The sequence below is a fragment of the Cucurbita maxima genome, unplaced genomic scaffold (assembly GCF_002738345.1).
Source record: "Cucurbita maxima cultivar Rimu unplaced genomic scaffold, Cmax_1.0 Cma_Scf00007, whole genome shotgun sequence".
NCBI lineage: Eukaryota > Viridiplantae > Streptophyta > Magnoliopsida > Cucurbitales > Cucurbitaceae > Cucurbita > Cucurbita maxima.
The window spans coordinates 1,212,661-1,221,177 of record NW_019272023.1 but is presented as its reverse complement, the minus strand read 5'-3'; the positions used below and the strand labels follow the sequence as shown (position 1 = coordinate 1,221,177).

At 39.1% G+C, this 8,517-nt stretch overlaps 2 protein-coding genes across 2 annotated transcripts; one reads left to right on the top strand and one right to left on the bottom strand.

Annotated features, from left to right (window-relative positions):
• Window positions 1–802: 802 nt before the first annotated feature.
• LOC111481611 (trihelix transcription factor PTL) lies at window positions 803–3,553 on the top strand. The gene is made up of 3 exons (XM_023127137.1): window positions 803–1,473; window positions 2,124–2,670; window positions 2,752–3,553. Exons 1-3 carry the CDS (start codon window positions 1,037–1,039, stop codon window positions 3,334–3,336), a joined length of 1,569 nt encoding a protein of 522 aa, XP_022982905.1. The 5' UTR covers window positions 803–1,036; the 3' UTR covers window positions 3,337–3,553.
• Window positions 3,554–6,364: 2,811 nt separating this feature from the next.
• LOC111481682 (fructose-bisphosphate aldolase 6, cytosolic-like) lies at window positions 6,365–8,290 on the bottom strand. The gene is made up of 3 exons (XM_023127242.1): window positions 8,144–8,290; window positions 7,428–7,655; window positions 6,365–7,367 (listed from the first exon to the last, which is right to left on the bottom strand). The coding sequence occupies exons 1-3, from the start codon at window positions 8,169–8,171 to the stop codon at window positions 6,547–6,549; spliced, it is 1,077 nt and encodes a 358-aa protein (XP_022983010.1). The 5' UTR covers window positions 8,172–8,290; the 3' UTR covers window positions 6,365–6,546.
• Window positions 8,291–8,517: the final 227 nt, after the last annotated feature.

Below are 8,517 nucleotides of genomic sequence, written 5' to 3'. Positions count from 1 at the left end.
GAAGAGAAAGTTAATGAAACGACGCCGTGGTTGAAGAGGGGGTGACATGGCAGAGCGCGTAGGAAAAAGAATGGGAATGCGACAAGTCAAAAAGTCAGAATCCTAAGCACCGCAAACATGAGCAATGCTCATGAGGCCACACCCACCTCGTCTTTACTCAACTTGTTGTTTGGTGTCCTTTTCCTCTACCAAAACACTAAAATTGTATAGGTTAGGGTTAAGGTTTCTACTCCCTAATAAAAAAAATGTTTCGTTCTCCTCTCTAACCGATGTGAAATTTCACAATTCACCTCGGATCTAGTGTTCTCGTTGGCACTCGTTCCCTTCTCCAATCGATCAAGGACCCCCAATCTACCCCTTTCAGGGCCTAACGTCTTTGCTATTACACCGTCTTGTGTCCACCCTCGTTCGGGGTTCAGCCTCCTCGTTGGCACATCGTCCGGTGTCTGACTCTGTTATCATTTGTAACAGCTCAAGTCTACCGGTTGCAGATATTGTTCTCTTTGGACTTTTCCTCGAAATTTTTAAAACACATAGGTTAGCAAGAGGTTTCCACACCTTTATAAAAAAAATGTTTCATTCTCCACAAACCCTTTTATTTTTATGAGATCCCACAACTATTGGAAAAGGGAACGAGTGTCATAACGTTGGTCCCAAATAAGAGTGGATTGTGAGATCTACATCGGTTGAGGAGAAGAACAAAACATTCATTGTAAGGGTATGAAAAACTCTCCCTAGCAGTATAGTTCTAACTCATGCTCGCCCGTTTTAACCTTTACATCTGAGACACCCAACTCGCGCCCTCTCGGAATGAAATTATATGAGAGAGAGAGAGAAAAGAAGAACATAGAGAGTGTTAGACATAGACATGGGACCATCGTCCTGACTCCACTGCGTAAATTCTAGCTTTTTCGTGGACGACAAGATCCGAGCCTGCCGCTACCCTTTCATTTCTTCTCTTCCCTTTTTTAATTTTCCATTTTTTTTAATTTTTTTTCTTCACCTCTTCTTTTTATCTCACACTCTCAAGCTTCCCATGGAAATGGATGATCAATATGCCCTCTCCGATCTCCGCCACCTCATGACTACACCTCCATCTCGCTCCCATTTCCCCTCTTCTTCCTCAATTCCCCACCATGATCTCTTCTCCTCTTCCTCCACTTCCTCCTCCGCCGCCGCCTTCCGCCACCACCTCCACCACCACCATCATACCCCTTACGACCTCATCATGATGATGCCACGGGATCCTCTCCCTGACTTCCGCTCCGATTCCGCTGCCACGCCCCCTGCCGTTGTCTCCGCTCCAACAGCTCCCACCGCCTTTGAACTCGAAACAGCCTCACTCGCTGCCGACTGCGCCACGCCCCGATGGCCTCGCCAAGAAACTCTCACTCTCTTGGATATCAGATCTCGACTTGATTCTAAGTTCAAAGAAGCCAACCAAAAAGGACCCCTTTGGGATGAAGTTTCAAGGTATCTATTTATAATATCTTCATGTTCTTTAAAACTTCCTGATTCTTTGTTTTGGAGCATAAATTAAAACAAACAAACAAACATGTTCATTAATACACAACAAGTTCCGGAATTTGAGATTGGGTGTTCATTCTTTTTCCAATTTCGTGTATCAAAAGAAGAAAAGTTTTGATTTTTTTGATTTTTTTAAAATTTTTTTAAGGAGGGTTTTGAGTTTGGTTTCCAATGTTTTTAAAATTTGAAAATGACCATACACTCTACATGAATTCAGCTGCTTGGTTTGCTTTCTTAACGTTGTCTTAGAATCTACTTTCTAGAAAGAAGAGAGACAGGACTTGTGCCACTGTCTTTCACTCCAAAGTTGTTCATTTTTTTTTTTTTTTTCACTTTTTGAAATAATAATAATAATAATAATAAGAGGGTTTCTGAAACCCAATTTCGTGATCTTGAAATTGATCAAAGTTTTGGTCTTGTTTATTGTTTGAAAAATGCATAGTTCTTGGCTTTGATTTTAGTTCTTGAGCAAGAAAGATGAAGAATTTGTTAGAATTTGGGGTAAATGTGATTTTGAAATCTAGGGTTTTTTTGTTCTGACATGCATCATTAATAAAAATTGTTTCTTGATTGAAAAGATGTTGTTTTTGTTTCAGAATCATGGCTGAGGAACACAATTATCAAAGAAGTGGGAAAAAATGCAGAGAAAAGTTTGAGAATTTGTATAAATATTACAAAAAGACAAAGGAAGGCAAAGCTGGAAGACAAGATGGTAAGAACTACAGATTCTTCAGGCAGTTGGAAGCTCTCTATGGTGAAACAACCAATTCAGCTCAACTTCCAGATTCCCATTTTGTTGGAGACAGCAACCTCAGCTTCCAACAAAATGGGACTAACAATCCGACCACCGCTCTACCAATGAGCTACGAAACTCAACAGAAGCATTACTGCGACAGCCTCAGTCTCTCTAACACGTCCGAGTTTGAAACCTCAGCCTCGTCTGATGACAACGATGACCTCGGCTCGGTTGGCATTATGGACAACGATTCGGTCGAGAAGAGACGGAAACGACGAGGTGGGAAATGCTGGAAGGCAAAGATCAAACAGTTTATCGACTCGCAAATGAGGAAGCTCATTGATAAACAAGAGGCTTGGTTGGAGAAGCTCATGAAAACTCTTGAACAAAAGGAAAAGGATAGAATGGTATTGTGCAATGCATTGAATATGAATCTGAATTTGAATTTGCAATCCTTTAATCCAATAATTTGTGTTTTTTTTTTTCAGATTCGTGAGGAGGAATGGAGGAGACAAGAAGTGTCAAGAATGGACCGAGAGAGGAGCTTTTGGGCAAAGGAGAGAGCATGGATAGAGGCTAGAGATGCAGCATTAATGGAGGCATTGCAAAGGCTAACGGGACGAGAATTGAGAGACTACAACTCCTCGCCCGACCACGGATTAATCGCACCGGAGCGTCATCGGAATAACAGCGATAACCAAAACGAAGACGGGAGCGAAATACTAAACAACAACACCGGTAGAGAACTAGTAGACAACAATAATTACCAAAGGAAAACAATAGATGAAGGCAACAAGAAACGCAAGGAGAATTCAAGATCAGCCACCACCTACAATCTTTACTTCCAAACAGATTCCTCCCTCTACAGCGGCGGAGGACCCTGCGGCGGCGGTGCCGAGATCAAAGAACAAAGTCCAAACAGCTCGAATGCTGGCGGTGGGGGCGGGGGCGGTGGCAGCCATGTGGTGCAAGATAGTTGCTTTCGGTTCTTGATGGGTGAAGGAGATCAGTCTCAATCTGGTTTGTGGGAAAATTTTGGTCTGAAACTCAACAATGGAAGTGACCAAAGTTGAGCTAATGATGAAGTCATTATGCAAAACTTGAAAGACTTTGACAATGGAATCCATTACAGCTACATGGTCAGAGACAGAGAGAGAGAGATTCACTGTCTGGTCTAGGGTTTAGCTGGTTGGGATTTGATAATTATTGAATATATTATATTAAGTTCATCAGATTTCTTCATCCAACAGTTATTATTGCAAATTAAATCAAATAATGTTTTTCTTTTTCCTTCTCCTTTTTTTCTCTTTTGAAGCTTTACGTAAGATTTCACATCGATTGAAGAAGGGTACGAAGCCTTACTTATAAGTATGTGAAAACCTCTCCTTAAGACTTGTGTTTTAAAATTGTGAAGCTGACTGTGATACGTAACAGGTCAAATCGGATAATATCTGCTAGCGGTGAGATTAAGTTGTTACAAATGATATAAGAGTCAGACACCGAACAATGTGCTAGTGAAGACGCTGGCCTCCAAGGGAGGTAGATTGTGAGATCTCACATCAGTTGGAGAGGAGAACGAAACATTACGTATAAAGGTGTGGAAACTTCTTTTTATTAGAAACATTTTAAAACTGTGAGACTGACGGCGATACACAACGAATCAAAACGAACAATAAGTGCTAGTAGTGGAATTAAGCGGTTGCACTTTCATCCCAATTATCTTTTTTTTTTCCCTAATTTTAACTGCAAATAATTAACAAAAAGGAAATATATAATAATCATATATATATGTCTGCATGGTCAATTTTTGCTGCTTTGCATGTGCTTTCTAAATTTATTGCTAATTTTCTATCTTTGAGAAGACAAATATGTCTGTTCCTCACCAGTGTCTTCTTCCATTATTACATACCCTAATAAAATTATAAAAAAAAAAAAAAAAAAAAAAATCATCAATTTTACAATTAATTAAAAATAGACATTAATCAGATTTTAGTTTCCTAAATTTATAATTTTTTACTTTATACATACCCTCCAAATTTCAAAACCTTTTTAAATTAATATTATCATGATAGATTAAACTCGAACACTTAAATTATATTTTGAATCTTAATAAATTTATGAGTCAAATATTATTTAGGAAGGATCAAGAGTCAAACTGTCGTAGATTTCGAAGTTTTTAATGTTATTTTTAAGGGTACGACACAATAGGGAAAATAATGCATGGATTAGGTTTGGACAAACATGAGGTTCCTTAAATGAGAAAATGTCGTTTTTAAGGATGTGGCAGAGATGGACTATAGAGTGTGTGTTTGAACAAAATAGTTCCAATGAGTCCTTATTACTATTGGAGATGCCATCAGCTTTTCCTATAAATAATTACAAAATACATATTATTAAAAAAAATTAAAAAAAATGATTAATTAATCACTTGAATCATTCTCTTCAAATCCCTAGATTTACATTATTATTTTAATCTTTAAGTTTAAATATTATTTAATCGTGCTTTTACGTTCAATATCTCATCGACTTATGTGTATGTTTTTTTAATCTAAGTTCGATAATAGGTATTTAGAAAATGAGAGTTAACTTCTTATAAATCTTCCGATTCAAAGAGATAACCTAAGATTTCTTCTCTTTCTTTTTAAAAAAGTTGTAACATTGGAGAACTCTCAACAATCCTCCTGATATGAACCAAAAGACATTAATCATACAATATGCTTCAATGAAGATGTGAAGAAAATATTCTTGAAATTATCAAAAGATATTTCAATTCATGCCACAATGAAGAAGAAGGAAGTTTCATGTTTTGAATTTTGGGTGGATTACAATTTAGAGTAATTTAGAGTTAATGTACTTCATTAATGTATTTTAAGACTTTTAATTTACTTTAGGTTATAATTACATAATGGTTAATTAAGGCCGTTAAGTAGGAATGTTACAACTCTTGGAATGTTTTAGTAGTTTCATTTTGAGGCTTATATAAAGCCATGTATGTTATATTTGTAAGAGGCTTGAAAAATATATAGTAAAAGAAGCATTTGTGCTTTGTTTAGCCAATGACTAAGTTTATTTGCAATTCTATGTAATTTAGTTTGCATGTAGAATCATTGAAGCTCGACATGATCAATTTTGCTTGTGGAATGATTCGAATCTCAAACAAGTGTTTGAAATATTTGATCAACAAGAATCATTCAAGCTAGACATGATCGATCTTGCTTGTGGAGTGATTCGAATCTCAAACAATGTTCTTGCCTTGAGATATTCAATCAACAAGGTAATCCGAAGCTTACTCTCCCTGTAGTGATTCCTTATCTTATCACCTCCCCTCGAATAAAATACACTATATAGTCCCCCTTGAGGTCTATGGAGCCCTCGAATTAAGTACACTTGAGTCACTTTTGACTAACACTTTCGATACTCACAATTTCTTTATTCGACATTTGAGGATTCTATTGACATGATTAAGTTAAGGTCATGACTAACTCTAATACCATGTTAGAAATCACGAATCTTCATAATTGTATGATATTGTTTACTTTGAGTATAAGCCCTCATAACAACATACCGAAATCTAGCGATCTGGGTCAGCAAGTATTATGAGCTACCTGGCAGACACTAGTCGAGGTAAAGATATTTCATTTGAACGTAATTACACGTAGGTTAAAGGGGTAAAGTTATGTGGTTGTTGGAGGAGGAAAGAAAGAGAGACATAGAAATGGAGGATTACATCATGGCTGAATAAGGAAGGGATAAGAGTTGTGAAAGAGGGCAGCAAAGAAGAGAGATGTGAGTTAACACTTGTAAGGGGTTTGGTCTCCACTTTCACTCACAAAACACTTCCTTCTGAATATGGATATCTGCCATTCTTAATGGTCCTTTACCTTATCTCTCTTATGAAAATAATTAAATAATAGAATAATATTAATTTATTATTATATTTAAAATAATAAATACCTCTTTGACTTTGAGAAGACCCACCTTATCTGTCTTCAACGTCACCCTCTTTCTCGGTACCCCCGACATATAATTAAATATGTTTGGGCTTGGACTTGGGCTTGGGCCTGGATAATAGGATCGGCCCAATAGAATGATAATATTTTGGAGGAGAATTAACGAGAGTGATTAATTTGAGTTATTTAGCAACACAAATAACGGTAGTTTTTTTCTTCATTTGTTTTACAACGGAAGGAAAAGGAAAGCAGAGCAGCTCACTCAACAATGCCTCGAAACAAAGAGTAAAGCTTTCAAAAGGCTTATTGTTGTCCCTCAGCATACAACCATATTTAGTATTTGTAATCCTTGACATGGAGACTCTCTGCCGCACCCTCGCTGAGCTTGGCATCACCCTTGTACGTTCCAAGCGTGGCCTCCGAGTTGGCCTTGCACCTTGTCAAGAAAGCAGCCCTGGCCTTCACAACATTCGACTCCTTTCCTGCCCATGCCTTCAGAGTACTCTGTTGAAGGGCACGTCCGAACGAGAAAGACAGCGACCATGGCTTCTTCCCCTTCACATTGTTCATCGCATTCAGGTTCACGGTTGCCTCCTCCTCGCTCTGCCCGCCCGACAAGAAAACTATGGCAGGGACTGCTGGAGGGACAGTGCGTTGTAGAGCCCGCACAGTGTACTCAGCGATCACTTCTGGAGCAACCTTGGGAGCGTCAGATCCAGGGGTTACCATGTTGGGTTTCAACAGGGTTCCTTCCAGGAGGACGTGGTGATCGTTGAGAGCCTTGTAACAAGCAGCAAGAACACGCTCTGTCACTTCTGCGCATTTCTCAATGCTGTGAGGACCATCCACGAGAATCTCCGGCTCAACGATAGGAACAAGGCCGTTCTCCTGGCAGATGGCAGCGTATCGAGCCAGGCCATAAGCGTTCTCATTGATAGACAATTGCGAGGGCTCGGTAGGGCCAATCTTGAGCACAGCGCGCCATTTGGCGAACCTAGCACCGGCTTGGTAGTACTTTTGGCAGCGCTGAGAAAGGCCATCAAGACCCTGTGTGGTTGTCTCGCCATTAGTACCAGCAAGTTCAACAGTACCCTTGTCGACCTTGATGCCAGGCAACACGCCGCCTTCCAACAAAACATCAACAAACGGCTTGCCTGCAGAAATAATCAAATTAGAAAGCTAAACATCAACACACCCAAAATGAAACAGTTTACCTGCCGCAGTCTTCTGGTACAGAGTCTCCTCAAACAGGATAACTCCGCTGAGATATTGAAGGGCGCCGGGTGTGAGGAAGAGGAGTTCCCGGAGCGCACGTCGGTTCAGTTCAACATTCTCAACATTGATACTTGCTAGACGTTTGCCGATGGTACCAGTTGACTCATCAGCAGCAAGGATACCCTTTCCAGGAGTTCCAATGTAGGCAGCATTGGCAATGAGCTCATCTGCATGGACAAGAATTTCCTTTAAACCAGAGATTTATCCCAATTATTACTGTTCCCACTACCCAGAAACTTCCGTACAGAAACAGAGAGAGGGAGAGACAGAGGAAACCCAATTAAGTTGCAAATTCAAAACAATGAATCATGGCTAAAATGGATCAAAAATCCTGCTTAAAACGTTGAAGTGCAATCCTAATAATTAAGAAAACAGAGGGTAATCGGACACAATCAAATGAAAATTCACGAGCAAACCAACTCGAGATCACGACAGAAAAACAGAGCATTGATCAAACAGAGTGCAACCCAATTACTGAAAACAGAAGAACAAAGAATCCAGATCGGAGAAACTAAACCAAAAGACAAAGATCAACCAACCCATTAAACAGAAGTACTTAAAGGAACTAAGAAAAAATGCCAAAATGAAATTATGATCGGAACAGAGGAAATCAAAGAAGCGGAAATGGAAAGAGTTTGAGAAAGGGATGAATTACCCTGGTACTTGCTCTTGAAGGAAGACATTCTCAAAGGAAATGAGGTTGAACGTAGAAAATTGAAGAAACAGAGTGAAGAGATGGAAGCAGAGAGGGCAGTGAATTGAAAGGAGCTTCGCTGCTCTGCGTTTATATCAAGCAGTTTGGCAGAAACAAGAGAGAAATCATCGCCACTAGTTTTGGCGCTTTCTTTTTCCGCAAGAAAAGACGGATTTCCACGTAGATCACTACGAATTTACTATTTACCCCTCTACTCTTGGGATCGTAAGAATATTCCAGAACATCAAATAGTATTAATTCTCATTCCATATGCAACATTTACAGCCTTCATTCATTTACTTTGTTTAGTTAAAATATAATTTAAATAGATTTTT

Bases quoted from the DNA above. Each gene is read 5' to 3' on its own strand.
- LOC111481611 (XM_023127137.1), top strand. From the start codon at position 1,037: ATGGAAATGGATGATCAATATGCCCTCTCCGATCTCCGCCACCTCATG. The intron at 1,474-2,123 runs GTATCTATTTAT...TTTTTGTTTCAG, and splicing joins CTTTGGGATGAAGTTTCAAG to AATCATGGCTGAGGAACACA. The intron at 2,671-2,751 runs GTATTGTGCAAT...TTTTTTTTTCAG, and splicing joins AAAAGGAAAAGGATAGAATG to ATTCGTGAGGAGGAATGGAG.
- LOC111481682 (XM_023127242.1), bottom strand. From the start codon at position 8,171: ATGTCTTCCTTCAAGAGCAAGTACCAGG. The intron at 7,656-8,143 runs GTAATTCATCCC...TTGTCCATGCAG, and splicing joins CTTCAAGAGCAAGTACCAGG to ATGAGCTCATTGCCAATGCT. The intron at 7,368-7,427 runs GTAAACTGTTTC...TTATTTCTGCAG, and splicing joins GTACCAGAAGACTGCGGCAG to GCAAGCCGTTTGTTGATGTT.